Here is a 17742-nt window from a genome sequence, read left to right as displayed (position 1 = left end):
GGGTATCAGTTATTATATTATATTATTATTATAATATTAATTTATTATATTAATTTAAACAATTATTATCAAACAATTACTTAACCTGCGTGTATATCAAAGTGTGTGTTTTCTGTGTAAAAATAAGGGTCGTTTTTGGCTTTGGACTAAAACTAAAAGCGGAAGGGCTTATTGAAATGTATTCTCTCTTCATTCTTTAACTTTACGCCAGGAATTAGAGGTCTGCGCGGGACTGTTTTTTTTAGTCCCGCTCTCGCAAGGTTCTATCCTGCACCCACCCGCTCCTGCTATTTATTCACTCTTTGTTCACCCGCTGTCCCCTTAGAATAATTTTCTTCCCGACCCGAACATTCCCGCTAAATTTAGATCTCGTTTCCAGAATCTCACATTTAAATTTCCGCTACTGAAAGAAAGAGAGATAGGTTGACAAATAAAAGTGTAGTCTGCACAAAATTGTATGCTATTTTATTCGTCTTGTCAAGAGTCTTGAATTTATTGACTTTAACTTGAAATTATATAAATTATCTTAAGACACAAAATTTGTTTCATATTTTATGCAACACAACAGGAAAAAAAGTGTCAGAGAAAATAAAAATGTTGTACAAAAATTGTATTTCTTATTTGTATTCGTCTTGTCAGGATACAATTCGTTTAACATTGACAACACAATAGGGAAAAAGTGTCACAGAGAGAAAATATTTTTATTCGTCTTGTCAAAATACTAAATTCGTTTGACATTTTTCTGTTAACACAGTAGGAAAAGCGTCACAGATAAATAAAAAAATACGACATCTTTCATTTAAAATTATAGGCTAAGCAAAATATAAACAAGACCGAGTTTAACGTCCTTCAAGGACAGCGCATCCACACTTTGCTCCATCTTTATTCTGCTCTGTCACTCATCTACAACCTGCCTGTTCTGTCTGAGGGTCGTATATTTACCACAGGTACAGCCTGCTCTGAGCATCGTTATGCACATGCTGCGCACAGACCACGCAAATAAAACGTGTGACGTTTAAAGCATGCGTGCAGCGCGTGCATAACAGTCCTGAGCGCAAGCTGTACCGGTGGTCAATATGAATAAAGCGCAGATATGCTGTTCTAAATGGACGTTGGGAATGGGATATTGTTAGACCGCCCGCTCCCGTTCAAATTACACCAGAGTTACCGACCGTTACCGCGTTTTATTCGGGAATTAAATCCTGCGGCACAAAAAATCTGGTCGGGTCCTTTCCTTTCCGCGGTACTCATCGCTGTTGTAGGTTGCCAAGTTGAGGGGACAAATGGGTCGATTGTGTGAGAAGGATGCGTTTCATACAAGATCTGGCAACTGGGCAACCTTGGAATTTGTTGACTTGATTATTCATATAATGAGGTTTGGGCCATACAAATTACGGGAGTTTTACCGGAGGCGAATGTATAGCAAACATATAAAATACGCCCAGTGGGATTTTTTTACAGAAAGATAAAAAAAATACAGGAAAATATTTAAACGGGATGATAGCGGGATAGAAAGGTAAAATATGGGAGAATCCCGGGGAAAACGGGAGGGTTGACAGGTATGGAATGTTAATATAATTTTACTGTGTAGTGCTTGTAGCACTTTGTGAAATATTTGTTCTATTTTGTAACAAAGTTCATAGTTCAGGGAAGAAGCAGGTGGGAACCAGCAAACATTTAAACATAATTTAATAACAAAATAAACACAAAACTGAAAATAGCACGACAGCCCCTCACGGACGACTGCCGCACACAAACAAAACAACATAAAATCCAGGCCTAGTCCTCTCTCGTCCTTTACTGTCATTACTCCTCCTTTTATCCTTCCGGAGCTCCTCCGTGGGACTCGAGACGGTGAGAGGTGCAGGTGTCGCTCATTATCATTTACTCCACCGGCACAAACTTCAGATTTTTTATTATTACCCTCAAGTCATTCCAAACCAATGCGACTGTTAAACAGTTTTGGTTACCATTGCCTTCTATTGTATCCACAAAAACACAAAAATAAATTTCTCCAAATGTCTTCTTTTATGTTCCATAGAAAAAGGGTCACACTTTAGTTTTGGGACCAGTTCTCACTATTATTAACTATGACTTTTGCCTCAACTCCTAATTTGCACAAGGAATATGGAAATTACATTTAAAAAGCATTAAACAAAAACATTAAATATTTAAAAATAATAATTTTGGCTTTTGTAGGACAGAGTTGAGCATTAACATTTGCAAAATCCTAAGAATGTACTTCCATGTTCTGCAGTTGTAGTTTGGTTGAATATATGTGTGCTTATTTAGCACAAGTATTTATTTAGATAATTATTGATTTAAGTGTAATGTCTCTTGTGACATAAATGTTAATGTGAAGAATATATAATCTCTATTGGCGTTAATTAGTTATGCTTATGAATGTAGGCCTACATAAGTTATACTCTGTTATCTGTCATTGAAATTCGGGGATGTGGCATGCATAAACTGGACAAATTATGACATAGCACTAATATTTCAGATAGTTTGTCATACATTTAAGATTAAAGATGGTACTAATGGTATTAATAATTAATGTTTTAATAGTTGGTTTTATTGGATTTACAAAGTTGTATGCAACATGCAATTTGAGATTATGAAATGTTTTTAATTTAAGAGGTTGTATTCTAGAAGCATCAATAAATTTTTAATAAGATCTTCTCTAAATTACATTCTCAAGTGGGCCGTTCTCATGCATAATGGTAACTCAACTGCATCGTTTTAAATCTTGTCTCATCATTCTGTGTAAATTTTTTAACAGTTAAATCCTGTTTCATAACATATTTTTCTGGGGGGGGGGTTAGCATGAGAACATGTCCAGCACATTTCCAAAAGATCCAGTCAACATTGAGAATGTAAGTTGCAATGTACCGACGAGTATGTTGACTCCCATTTCACCTTTAACCTCAAGAGTAGGGCTGCACGATAAATTGAAATGGAATCGAAATCGCGATTCGACAGAAGCTGCGATTGTCATGCGCATCTTTCAGTGAAGCACGGTTCTGTGATCAGCAGTAAATCTCCATCCAAACGCCAGCGGGCGCTCTCGCGCTGAAGCTCCAAATACGCCTCGCAGAAGAAACCCAGGAAATGCCTATAGCGGTAGCTGGATAAACAGAAGATTTAACTGCTTTTATTGATTCAACGTGACTAATAAACACACGATTATGACAATATATGGTTTATTTCAGTTATTATTATTTTAATTTTCATTAAAATAAAGTATATTTATAATGCAATGCCTTTATCACTGCTTAAATACTATGAAATATGTTGCATGCCTTATTCTGTGTAAGAATCAACTCACAGAAGGATTTATATCAATCGTCTGCGATTTTTTTGCGTAACTTGTCAGTGAACTACGGCTGTGTAGTAAATGCTGCTCTGTCTGAAATCACGTGATGATGATTTACTGCTGATTACAGAACCGGCTTTACTAACTAAATGTGCATGACAATCACATTCGATTAATCGTGCAGCCCTACTCAAGAGTATCATGTGTGAGTAACTCTCACCATAGACATCTCACCCAAGTGATGACACGTGGTACCAGATTAAAGTTCCAAGCCATCTTTTTTGTTAGTTTGCTTGGTTTGCTGAAGTCTTGTGTTTTGAGGTCAGAACTGTCAATCTGAAGACGTCATGTTTAAATGAATACAGACGACAGAAATCCAGAAAAGAAAAACTAAACGGGATGACTTTGAAACAAAATCAAAAACATGTTTTTTGAGGAAGAGGGTTTGTCATGAAACCTGTCCATGTTAGTATCTGCATAATTTGGCTTTTGCAAAGTGACGGAGGGATTTGCACCAAAATACTGTGGAGTTTAATTGGGCCGCATGGCTTTTGATGCCAACAACAAAAGATATGGAAAGTGTTTTCTGCTTTCTCCTTAAGCATTTTTTTTAAAAATGTTGATAAGCCTATTTAATTAGCTGTCCTAAATGCATGATTATACAGTTAGTTGCTTTTTATTATTTGCATTTAACATTGTTTTTTTCTGTGCTGTTTTAGAACAGACCTATGGCCCATTTTTGGGTCACGACCCAGCAGCTGGGAACCACTGCTTTAAATATTAAATAGTTATTTTTTTGTTGCTTTTGACGGTATCTTTTGTGCACACCAGGGACTGCTGTAGTTTGTATGATTTGCAAGTGGTGTTTATAAAACCTTTTAGTATGACTTTCCCCAATATCTAACAAAAAATTAGATCTGAACCATTTATTGGTTTGTTTGTTTGTTTCTTTCTTTTTTTGTTTCCACTAGTCAGTTTGGAGTGTTATACGAGGAAAGATGGGTCGTTTCTTGACCATATATTTTTGCAAACTGCAAAAAAATAAATATTAATAAAATTATTAATAGTGATTCAGCTAATAAATCACATTCTTGGTCTATATGTTGAAAAAATGGAAGGGTGAGTTATACAGTGTCATCTACAAGTCGATGTATCAGAATGGTAATGCATTTTATGTTTATTGTTCTCTACAACGTCAGCTAAAAATGTGTTGCTAATGTAACACAAACCATGTTTCCATTTGCCATCTCAAACAGCTAATGATATGAAAAGCCCCACCCTGCAAATTGATGGGATTGGTTGCATATTTGTAATGGCAGGAAACAGGGGCTGTTTCAAACCGCATTTTTGAGATTGTCTTTGGTACACTGCAGTTCTAGGGCAAAAATACTCCGCAGTAGTGTTGACTGATGAATTTGCACATGGTTTGTCTCAAAGCATACTAAAACACCTGACAGATATGTAAACAACATTAAAAACTTGATTTTCTGCTTTCTTTCTGGTTTCAGATGCTACCTGTTGGATGGAATCTCAAAAGGAGCATGGTTGAATCGTTCCAGTATCATTTACGCAGGGAATGACAAGTGGTCAGGGGATCCTCGCGTGTCCATCGTATCAAATGTGGGGGATAAACATGAATACAGCTTACAGATACAGAAAGTGGATGTAACGGACGAGGGCTTGTACACCTGTTCGATACAAAGTGAACGTAATCTACGCCCAAAGCTCATTCAGTTAATTGTAAAAGGTGAGTGTTTCATCAACAACTGCTTATTTCATCATGGTTTGCCATGTTTTTTATTGATAAAAAAAACGAATTTAGTATTATATTAGCACCTAGTTTGGTTTTTAGTTGTGAGGAGGGTCTCTGAAGCTCTGAAGTATTCATTGCATCAACAGCATTTGTCCTCTTTACTGATCATATTTATTAATACTGATAATATAAATTTGTGTTTAAATCCATATCCACACTACTGCTTAAAGCTTCGAGCACTTTTTATACGTGTATATGTTTGCAGTCATACTGAAAATATGTATTGAATCTGTTAATAATGACTATGAAATCATCAAACGTTGGAAAAAACCTTTTTAATGTTTCATTATGTAAATAGGGATTCTAGCTCTACATGTGTGTGTCCCCCTTTTAAGGAATTGGAGTAAAGTCTGTGAATTAGCCTATAGGCTATAGATAGCAGTTGGAGTGCAGGATTGAGTATTATGTAACACAATTAAATACTGCCATGTTCAAGTGGATCTAGATATAAATTTTTATGGGGTTGGATTGTTATTTTCATATGTATTGATGAATTTTCTTAACAGTGGGCAAATAAGTCAAAAGTAACTGTAAATTGCAAAAATTCGAGTGTCTTTAGAGGAGTGACTCCATTTGTGGTTCAAATTTATGGAGGAAATAATTACATTTTTTCTCCATCTTTCTCAGCAGCATAATTACTGATAATGTCCATGTGGAATAACATTTTACATCATAGTAGTCCATGCACATGGCCACTCTGCAAAACTCATTTTTTATTGTGTTAAATGGGCATTGGTTAATATGGTATATTATAATTTTTTAGTGAGGAAAACATTAATTCTGCTGTTAGCTTTGCATATTTTTATTGGTCGTCTATTCTAATCAATATTTTTTAAACTCCTTGACTGAATGGTTATTATGAAAAGAATTCCACCAATGTTGTTCTTTGAACAAACCTCCGACTGCCAGCAAGAAATATTGGCATAAACATGTCTGCCTGATAATCTCCTCTTCTCAGTGAATATGCATAACCGTGAGGTCTGCTCTCAGAGCTTGTGTACATAAGCTTTATGTGTATGAAGAAAATAATCAGCTTTCGCTATAAACAGGCAATTAAAATAAATGACGTGTATTTGTGCATCTTGTTTTTCTGGAGAGTTAAAAAAATATATAAAAATTAGTTGGAGTTCTTCGATTCAGCTAGGAACATAAATTTAATGTACGTTTGTGTTCACATATATGTGTGCATGTACTGTAGTTTCCTAGCTGATTATCAGAACTCCAAATAGTTTTACATAATGTTTTAATTTCTCAAAAAAATTAACTTAAATGATTTTAGCAAATGGCTGCAGTATAACAAAGAGTGAAAAATTTAAGGGGGTCTGAATACTTTCCGTACCCACTGTATATATTTACATATTACTAATTATGTATTGACTTTTGACTTCTTTATTAATTCAGAACTATTTTACTAGCTTTTTCAATTTAGCCACCTATTATCTTGATATCAGCTCTGCACAATCTGGGCATTCTCTCAAGCAGTTTCATGAGGTGCCACCTGGGATGCTTTTTAAATTCTATTGAAGGAGTTCCTATGTATTGTGGTTCCCTTGTTGGCTGCTTTTCCTTTACTATCTGTTCCAACTTTTTTAAAAAAATTTTGCTCATTTAAATTGATGCAATTTTAGTTTCATAGGGAAATTCATATTTAGGCACAATATGTGTTTGCTGCAACACATACATAAAAACGTGATGATTTTAATGAATATTTCATTACTCTTTTGAGCTGTTATGTAGATATTTGTTTGGTCGCTGGCTTCATCTCACATCCTAGTCATTCCCAGATATTTTAATGATGGATATTTATCTAAATTCTCTGGTAGGCTTATATTGTGTATATTTCTTTTACAGGTTGGAGTATACAGTTGACACCTCAGTAGGAGGTGCTGACTCTCAGCAGTGGCAAATTTGCTATTTTCTATCTGCATAAATCCACTGTCTATAATTAACTAGAGAAGATCACTGCAAGCACCCTAACCTTCCCTGAGATAAAGCAAACTGATACAGGCCAATCATATCTGAAGATGTGTAGTTTTAGAGGCCGTAACCTGTAGCCCATCACCGAGTCTCTTCTGTGTAATTATAATCAACAAAATGAATGTCCTCCTTTTTCACTCTCTTAGCCAAAGGCTGTATCATGATCATGATGGATCTTTTGTCCTTAATAGAATCCATTACTTGCATGTATCTCTACATGATCTGGGATAATTAATAAGCACTGGTAAGAAAATATAAACGCACGGTTGGGGTAATGACAACAATTAAAAAGAGAGAGAACAAAAGCGACAGGAAACACATGATGAACAGCAGTCTTGTAATAGGAATCGGTGAGTGGTAAACTTAATCTTCTGCAGGATTGTATCAAAAATGAAATTGCTAGATTGACTCTTACAGTGGCACAAATCCTGGAGCGCCAAATCGTATGTAATACGATTAAAACGTCTTATTTGTCCTTTATGAAATTTGAACAGACTGTACTTGCGGACTCTTCGAGCTCTCTTGATGTATCCTGAACATTTGTGTGGACGAAACAGTTTTGCTAGGTCATTCTTTTTAGCCGACGGGTCAATACTGGGCATCATCCGAGAATGAGTGTGCTTGTTTGTTTTGTAGGGATCGAATGAGGATGGCCCACACACATTTTTCAGAGAATAATCACCTATCTTTTCCACCACTTAAATCTTAGCCTTGTTTACCAGACATACCATTTGTCATAGTCATCGGTGAGTCACCATCAAATAGAGCAGTTTGAGACCACCACATTATTCTTTTATATATGTGCTCAGTTAGTGAATGACAGATCAAATGTATTGCTATTCTGCACATAGGCCCTATATATTTAACTTAGCTAAATATTAGGAGTGATGGTCTGTTTGTCATCAGCAACCACTGTTTTGTTTATTGTGGAAGATAAACCAAAGAAATAAGGCAGCTTGACACTGCGCATATTACAATATTGTGGCAACAATGAAATTGAAAAAAAAAAGACTTTTCTGTTGTGGCATCTTTTGAAGTGAATGACTTCTGTGGATGAAGTTCAGTTATGAAACAGTGATTATCATGGCATATAGAGAGAGATAGCTCTACATTTCAAGGGCTTCTTTAACGTTGAACTTCCAAGTCTTTTGAAGTCATACAAAAGCTATTTGATGAACACACTGAAATTTTTTTTTTCAGTTTGTAAACATTGTGACGTTTTTTTTATGGGTGGAGCTTAGGTGGAGGCAGAAAGATTCCCATGACTGCTTCACTAACGCTAGCTAGCAAGTTTTGATTGCTTGTTTTTTAACAATGACTGGAGAAAATTAGATTTTATCTGAATATGTAATGTCGCTCACTGTCCGGGACCGCAATTGTTATTTGAAAATGTTAACTTTAAGGGAAGGAACCAGATTGGCAGACTCGTACACACTCACTCAATGGATTGACGATCTGACAGGAGTGGCCTGGCACACCTACCAGATAGAGACATCGAGCATGCATAGTAAATAGAAACTGAGGGCATATAAATCTTTAGGTGCTTATAACTATGTACTAACAGTGGCAATTGTAAGCATATGCACTTGAACACACACCTGACACATTTCAGGTTTATTTGACAGGGACAATGCACATCAATAATACATAAATGTACAATGTGCCAGAATTAGCCAGAAGGCTATTTTGCATCTGCAGTCCCTGGACTGATGGTAAAATTGTCACACTAAAAACATAAATAATTAATCAATACATAATACTTACATACTCCAAAATACATATAAGATTAACACTATTCCTAAAAAAAAACATCCGCTTAAAAGTTATACTATACACAGAACCAACAAATCAATACCATCATGCACACAATCCAACTGTCAAACAAAATGACAAACAATGTATCAGTAATATCATAATATCAATATACAGACAAAGATAATGTAAGCATACAGACAAGTAACAGTAGCCCTAATCATTCAATCAGTCCTAAACCAAACAATCTCATATACATAGCATAAACATGGGCCTTCACCGTTCACTCTCTTTCTACAATTGCCATAAGTGCAATTGTAGAAAGCGAGATGACACAACTTCCCCAATTTCTGATTAGGTGGGCATGCATGAGAAATCTTTAGACTTGTAACCAAACCATAATCCATAAAAGACAATAGTTTATTTAACCTTAGCTGATATTAAGTGTGCGCTGCAAACGCGAGCATTTTTGATGATCGTTTCTGTCCAGTCCTCTCGTTTTATTACAGCTGTCATCGTTTTTTTGTCTAGCAATGGCAGCAAGCAGGGGCGGATTAAGGTGGTCAGGGGCCCCTAGGCTGCTCATTGTGTGAGGCCCCCCCTTAATCATTATGCTTTCCTGGAGAAATTTATTTAGTGCCATACATGGTCCACATGCAAAAAGTGAACTGGCATACACACACATTGAGACTACAGTGTTTTCTCTACATTCCCAGTGTCCCCACATGATTTTGTGAGACTGTGATGGGTGCACATTGGTTCCTCTAGTCTAGGGGGTTCTGCGGGTATAAGAAAATGTTGTTAATTTTAAATTTAAATGCATACATCTTATAAAAACTACAAATGCCATTCTGTCAAGAGCAGGGAGTGATTTTTCTCCTCGTCTTTTGTTGTTTGATTATTATGTCGACACTTAACTCGAGACATGAGACGAGACACAAGATGTTTACACATTTTTAAAAAACATTCTCGATGACCAAGTACATGACTGGAATAATTAATTTAACTAATCATCTTGTAATAAATGTCATTTCAGTTCTACTTTGAGTATGAATTATCATATGCAGTAAAAACAACAACACTCAAGCACTGTAAAAGGTTTTGTTCAACTGATTAGCTTCTCTCCTGTAGGATTTCATGCAAGTCTCTTCAGACATTAGAACTGTACATGAATTATAAGCTTCTAGAACGTTTGACCTCCTAACTGAACTCCTTTTCATAAATTGAACATAGAAATAAAAACAGTATAAATAACAAAAAATAAATGACAGTTCTTTCTTAGTCATATTAAGTGCGAACAATAAGTGCTCTCTCTATATTCAAAGTGCAAATAGAGACCAATTTTTTTCAAGCTTGATGCAGAGCTATAGACAACTACACAACCTATTATAGCCTACATATTAATAACAGCCTAGATATGTTATGTAGCCTAATTTGCGCGCATCAGGGAGTCGCTCTCATAACGCAGGGTATTAAAATTGCTTTTGAATGCGCGTGCGCGTTTTACATTCGGTTTCGATTTAACGATCCTGCAAACTCTCGGCGGTGCTGAGCGTGCATTCTACAATACAAGACATTCATTTTGTGAGATGCTCTGCAACGTATCCTCCTTTAATGTTTCTTATTTTTCTTATTTTATAATGTTTTTTGTTCGCACTGAAGTAAATAAAAAAATAAAAAAAATAGTCCGGCCAATCCAAGGCCCCTGCACACGTGGGGCCCCTAGGCAAACCTGTGCATTAATCTGCGCCTTCGTTTCACATAGTTGAACTGGTGTGTCATGCTCAGCTACATAAGTTACTTTAGCCTGGCTTTATTTTGCTTAATAGTTGTGGCCAAATGGTTAGAGAGTCAGACTTGTAACCCGAAGGTCGCGGTTTTGAGCCTCGGTACCGGCAGGGATTGTATGTAGTGAGAGTGAATGAACAGCACTCTCTTTCACTCTCAATACCACGACCGAGGTGAGACCCTTGAGCAAGGCACCGAACCCCCAACTGCTCCCCGGGCACCACAGCAAAAATGACTGCCCACTGCTCCGGGTGTGTGTTCATGGCGTGTGTGTGTGTTCACTACTCACTGCTGTGTGTGTGTGCGCTTGGATGGGTTAAATGTTGAGCACAAATTCCGAGTGTGGGACACCATACTTGGCCACATGTCACTTTCACTTAAATAACTGTTGGAATGAAGATTTTTATTTGGAATTATTGTTAATTTTGCTACTAGCCTTGTAAACTAAATTATTTTTTTATTATATTTTTCTGATTTACTTCTGTACTGTTTTCCTTCTTTTATAATTTAGTATTGTTAGACATTAGTTTCTTTACACACACATATATACAGACATTTTAATATATTTAAAAATGTAATTTATATTTCTTTGTATTTATACTTAATATTGAGTTGATCAAAAGTGACAGTAAACATTAATATACTGTACACATACACATACATATGTATCAAGAAAAAACAACACCGGTATCACTAGTTTGACGTTCCCCAATCAGGCCTGCTGATGTTTTTTAGCGAAACATCATTAAGCTAGGTTAAGATGTTTTGAACTTCATCTAAAATGTCATGAAATATTAAGCCTCATTTTAGATTCTGTACCAGTGAGTCGGCACCTCACAGCAACTCTGCAAAGTCTTTAATGTGAAAGTTGATCTTTTCATGAATGCCTAATATTCCCCTCAGTGATATCTCTGTTCATGCTGTAAGCACTTCTGCTTATAGATTGAACTAATACAGTGTGCTGGAGAACAAAGCTACGTGTCTATGGCAGAATGTTTCTTGTGTTCCTTTTATACTGTATTAATATCTTAGATAATAGATGGATAAATGACGAACCCGATATTCACAAACAGCACCAGAATATTATAAATGTTATTTCTTTTAATCGTGCACTAATTCAAAGTGCTATATTTTCAATTAACTCTTCAAATGGATACGTTGTACCAAGAGAGCTCATGTACTGGGTCGTGCACATTCTCACTGTCTCACGTTCCGTGGCATTACCAACTGAAGAAATCCCAGTGGGTAGAGCAGCCTGTCAGGGTTTGTGTTTTGTTTCTGTCTATGACACCTAATTAGGGATCTAAGTTGGTTGGTTTTAGCAGCCTTCAGTTTGTATGGGGAATTGGGAACCACTATGAATGAATGTGGAATCTGGCAGTTTTGCAAGTGTAGCATATTTCCACTTCCAGCCACATGAGTATATTTAAAATGCATGTGCATATTTGTTTCATAGTATAGTCACTGGATCAAAATATTCAGTATTCCCTTGTAATGGTGTGCATGGATGGATCATAAGGAGTATTCCCAGCATGCATTCTGTTTAAAAACCTGTTTAGCTGTCTATTAAAGAAATACTTCACCCAAAAAATTTAGGAAAATGTGCTCACCCTCAGGCCATCTGAGATGAATGTGTTTCTTCATTGGAACAGATTTGGAGAAACGTAGCATTATATCCTTGCTCATCAGTTGATCCTCTGCAGTGAATGGGTGCGTCAGAATGAGAGTTCAAACAGCTGATCCAAAAATCCAAAAGTAGAGTCCATCAATTTTTGTCTTGTGAAGTGAAAACATTTTTGTTTGTAATAAACAAATCCATCATTCAGCTTTTTTAACTTTGTACTGTTGATAAAATACAAGTCCTCTATTAACAAATATGTTGGTGGATTTTGATGTGAGAAGACAACAGGGGATGGACTTTATCACAATATTGCAATATTTTTATCAGCTGCTTGTACTCTCAGGCCCAACAGCGTTTTAAAATGAAAACGATTCTCGTCTACACTTGCATTTCATTGCGTTTCAGAAACGTTCTCCATCCACACTACACAACCAAAAATGCATGTCACATGACCATTTATGCAGGTACAACTATGAGCATGATGTTATTGTTTAGACGGTCGTCAAGGATATGCAGAGTGAATGTGGGCAGCCACGCCATCGTTTCCTTTTTGGTCCGTTTACACTGAAACGCATTCCTGGAGTTTCCAAACTAAAACGGGGTCTGCTGCGTTTTCGAAAGTCTCTGTTTTTAGGGTCAAAAAGGCTGGGGTAGTTTAAACAACAGGTGTAACCGTAGCAAAAGTTATGCGTTTTAAAATGAAAAAGCACTAGTGTGAACGTAGCCTCATTCTGACCACACCCATTCACTGCAGAGCATCCGTTGGTGAGCAATTGATGTAATGATGAATTTTTCCATATCTGTTTCGATGACGAAACAAACTCATCTACATCTTGGATGGCCTGAGGGTGAGTAAATTTGAAGCAAATTTTTATTTTTGGGTACCTATTCCTTTAAGGCAGCATTTGAAAGCATTAGCACTGAAACATTGAATATAATTACTTGGGGAGTAAGAAAATATAGATACACGTGAGTATCGCAATATTTTGTTTGCCGATACTGTATCGATTCTCAAAAACGGAATATCGATATTTAAAAAAAAAATAAATCATACAAGATTCATGGCAGTTGTTTCGTTTTGAGTTTGTTTATATCCCGACCGCTAGATGGCAGTCTTCATCTCTGAACCATAGACTGTATAAAAACATGGACGTAGTGTCCGTGACGTCACCCGTAGGTTTCTGAAGAGCGATTTTGAAGCTCAAAGTGGGCGGAGCTGGCCGTTCTTGGCAGCGCATCACTCTTGGGTAATTGAACATTGGAAAAGAGGCGGGAGCTGGTTGCTGAAGCCACGCCCACCTAGCTCGACGGTGGTGACAGCAGCGGCAATCCACCTGTCACTCAAGTGGCCACGCCCTTAATTATGCAGAACTTTAAGGCTTAATATAATTTAAACGGATGAGTTATAAAAAAATTCACCCCCCTCACAGTTGTCATGAAGGGCAAAATTAGCTATATAGACCAAAATCACTTTTTGTACAAGGCTGTAAACACATTTTTTTCTGCTGTAAAGTTGGGCATATTAACATGGGGAGTCTATGGGACTGACTTGACTCCCTTTTGGAGCCAGCCTCAAGCGGCCAGTCGATGAATTGCAGTTTTAGTCATTTCCGTGTTGGTTTCACGAGAGAGACCGGAAGGTTGCCGCTTGCTCTGAACTTAAAGTCCTCATGAAATCAAAATGACTTTATTTACTTTACTAGCACACATTGCTAGTCTTGATGTAAATAATTAATCTGTGCAAGTTAATCCGCGGAAAAAAAAATGTTGTCTTCATAATCTTTAATCAAAATCTGAACATTTACTTCCGCTCTGGAATGGCATTCCTTTTCTGATGATGCCAGTTTGACGGCTTGGGCAGAATATCCTTAAACACAACCCTCCAACCGTTAGATTGCTGTGAGTGAGAGACAGAGAGGAGGAGCGCAAACATAAAACCATGCCCTCTATTCAATATTCCGTTTCAGCTGGAAATACGTCACTACACTGAAATAAAGTTGGCAGCAACTTCCGGTTCATGCAGACTTTAAACAGTGACAGGAAATACTAGCATTAGGGCACGCCACTAATGTTAGCGTTAATATAGTTAGCTGCTAGTAATGGAGGATGAAAGAACTGTTCCAGTTCCCGTTTCGGTGTACAAAGCAGAAGTGTGGCGTCATCTGGGCTTTTAATGTCCACCGTGGCGCGAGCGTCAGCCTCTGTTCCGCCACTTGCCACGTCCCGTGTGAAGAGCCTCGAGCGGGGTGCGGCTGGCGGTAGGGTCGCCGTGCGGCTGCAGCTTTCTCTCGTGGTGGGGGCGTTTTGTGCAGTTGGGGCGGTGCTCACGCCGTGGTCTCAGCGATTCCACGCGGAAACATAAATACAAACTGAAAAACCTGTGAAATCCAAGTAGAAAGGTTCTGAGAATGTCATTTATTTATTGTTTTAAAATTGTTTTGTTTTCTTTAGAAATCCTGCAAACACTTTATTTTTCATTGATATTAAAGGCACAATATGTAATTTTTCACTGCTAGAGGATAAGTATTCAAAATAAACAAAGAAGCAAAGGCGTAGTTTGATGACGCTGTGACTGAGTGTGGAATCATGGGAGTTGTCGTCTTCATCCCCACAGCCGATGCAATCCGACATGACTCGGACAGAAATCATGTTCATGGATGAGCTAATGATTTATTAACGTAGTAAAATGAAGCAGGGTGAGGATGAAAGCCGTCAAAGCGAAACGAGGCCGCTGAACGAGCGTGACACACGGCTCGAAAGCAGCGGAGCTTTTATTATGCCACAGTCAACCGCTTCCGTTCGTGAGTGGGGGGAAAAAAGCAGCGCTGTTTTATCATACTAGATACATCTGTTATTGTGCTACTCTGTGCGGTTGTCACCGGTCTAATAAAACGCACAACATATTAAAGCGTCTTTGGTGTTTCCATGTTTTCTACAAAACAAAAATGGAAATCGAGGGGTTATGACGTCATTGGCAGGCGACACAATGACACTATAGACACGGTCCGTGTCACTAGTTAAAATTGCTTATTTCTCTGGATTTAAACATTCTTCGAAACATTTGGGATAATGTAAGTACACAAGTCAGCACAATATATACCACTGTTCTAGTAGTTTTTGGATATTGTTATAAAAATATCTTACATATTGTGCCTTTAAGCAGATGTAATTCTTTTGTTCAGATCAAAATGTTATGACATTGTATGTTACAACTGTAAACTTAAAATGTGAACCTTTAAAGCAGAGTCTAAAAAAATTGTCTTTTTATAAAATACATATTATACATTTAACTAAAGGATCCTGCAAGCACTTTAATTTTTCCCCCTTGACTCGTACTGCACAAAAAGTGGTTCAATAACGTTGAATGTTACAGGGACTGATTATTGCAAATGCACATCCCACTGTGTTCTGGTTAAATAATTTATTTAATATTTAGTTAATATTTATTTTATTTATTTATTTATAGCTAAGGTTTGCCACTAAAGGATCCTGCAAGCACTTTAATTTTTCCCCCTTGACTCGTTCTGCACAAAAAGTGATTCAATAACGTTGAATGTTACAGGGACTGATTATTGCAAATGCACATCTCACTGTGTTCTGGTTAAATAATTTATTTAATATTTAGTTAATATTTATTTTATTTATTTATTTATAGCTAAGGTTTGCCTATGGAGGTGTGTTCTTTATGACAGCTTTCCTAAAAATATATCCTATTCCTAAAATAAGAAATATCCCAATATATCGCCTTGCTTACAGTATCGCAACATATCGTATCGCAACCCCTGTATCGTGATACGTATCGTATTGCCAGATTCTATCCCACTGTGTTCTGGTTAAATAATTTATTTTATTTGTTTATTTATAGCTAAGGTTTGCCTATGGAGGTGTGTTCTTTATGACAGCTTTCCTAAAAATATATCCTATTCCTAAAATAAGAAATATCCCAATATATCGCCTTGCTTACAGTATCGCAACCCCTGTATCGTGATACGTATCGTATTGCCAGATTCTTGCCAATACACAGCCCTTATAATTACTGTTTTTAATTAGGCTGAATTATTTTTATCAATGTTTTCAGTACTGCAGAAATTATATTTTAAATAATATACACCATCTTAAAACAATTATTGAGTTGCCTCCTTTACGAAGAATACATGCAACATGTTCTTTATGACAGCTTTCCTAAAAATATATCCTATTCCTAAAATAAGAAATATCCCAATATATCGCCTTGCTTACAGTATCGCAACATATCGTATCGCAACCCCTGTATCGTGATACGTATCGTATTGCCAGATTCTTGCCAATACACAGCCCTTATAATTACTGTTTTTAATTAGGCTGAATTATTTTTATCAATGTTTTCAATACTGCAGAAATTATATTTTAAATAATATACACCATCTTAAAACAATTATTGTTTATTGTAGTTGCCTCCTTTACGAAGAATACATGCAACATGTTTTTTTATTTGATTTTCTTTTGGTTTAGAAAAAAGAATCTTAGAAGGCATAATCATGCATCATTCCTTTTCAAACAGCCATAGCATTGGGTTTGTGCCTGTGATTTCTTCAAGTGCTGCCTATGTTGGCAGCTCACTAGCTTTTGGAACAGAGCTGCATTGTGACTCACAAGGATTGTTCAAGACACACAAGAGTTTATTATTATGTTCAAAGTTGTTATTTACCCTTAGTGTCTCTTTCAGTTCAAGCTTTGTTTAATGATTTTAAAATCCTTCCTAACCACTTCTTAACTGAAATCATGGTATGTATTGTCTGACAAGTAATTTATAACAGGATTATCAGACTGAAGGCTTTCCACACATGAGCTAGTTCTATTTTTTGTTCTGTATATGTTTTTCGATTCCTCCCCTGACTGTTTTACATTGCATTATTAGACTCCAAACTGCAGTAGATTTGCATCATCAATATAAGCACTAGAATGAGTACTACAGTACCTGTTCACAATTATAGCTAGATAATACAGTATCTCTAGAGAAGGCAAAAGAAATGGAAACATTCACTTTTTTTACTCCCTTTGGTTTTAGTACCATGAACAAAAAATGCACAGAACAGCACTTATGTGTCTGATTTGTAGGACAAATGGAAAATGTGAGTTGCTAAACGCAATTTCTGTGGTTGCAATTAGAAATACATTATTGTATAATAGACTGAAGGCTTTCCACACATGAGCTAGTTCTATTTTTTGTTCTGTATCTGTTTTTCGATTCCTCCCCTGACTGTTTTACATTGCATTATTAGACTCCAAACTGCAGTAGATTTGCATCATCAATATAAGCACTAGAATGAGTACTACAGTACCTGTTCACAATTATAGCTAGATAATACAGTATCTCTAGAGAAGGCAAAATAAATGGAAACATTCACTTTTTTTACTCCCTTTGGTTTTAGTACCATGAACAAAAAATTCACAGAACAGCACTTATGTGTCTGATTTGTAGGACAAATGGAAAAT

At 36.6% G+C, this 17742-nt stretch overlaps 1 protein-coding gene across 3 annotated transcripts in view; it reads left to right on the top strand.

The window, feature by feature from the left end:
• LOC107582736 (neuronal growth regulator 1-like) overlaps positions 1-17742 on the top strand; it is a 144258-nt gene that overhangs the window by 28249 nt on the left and 98267 nt on the right. For all 3 annotated transcript variants that reach the window (XM_016268693.1, XM_016268694.1, XM_016268695.1), the window contains exon 2: positions 4825-5063. In XM_016268693.1, the coding sequence (XP_016124179.1) occupies positions 4825-5063 (239 nt within the window). The remainder of the gene's footprint in view (positions 1-4824; positions 5064-17742) is intronic.

Source organism: Sinocyclocheilus grahami, unplaced genomic scaffold (genome assembly GCF_001515645.1).
Source record: "Sinocyclocheilus grahami isolate Dianchi unplaced genomic scaffold, SAMN03320097.WGS_v1.1 scaffold47.1, whole genome shotgun sequence".
Classification (NCBI taxonomy): Eukaryota; Metazoa; Chordata; class Actinopteri; order Cypriniformes; family Cyprinidae; genus Sinocyclocheilus; species Sinocyclocheilus grahami.
The sequence above is the reverse complement of the archived record's forward strand: the minus strand, read 5'-3'. Positions and strand labels throughout refer to the sequence as shown.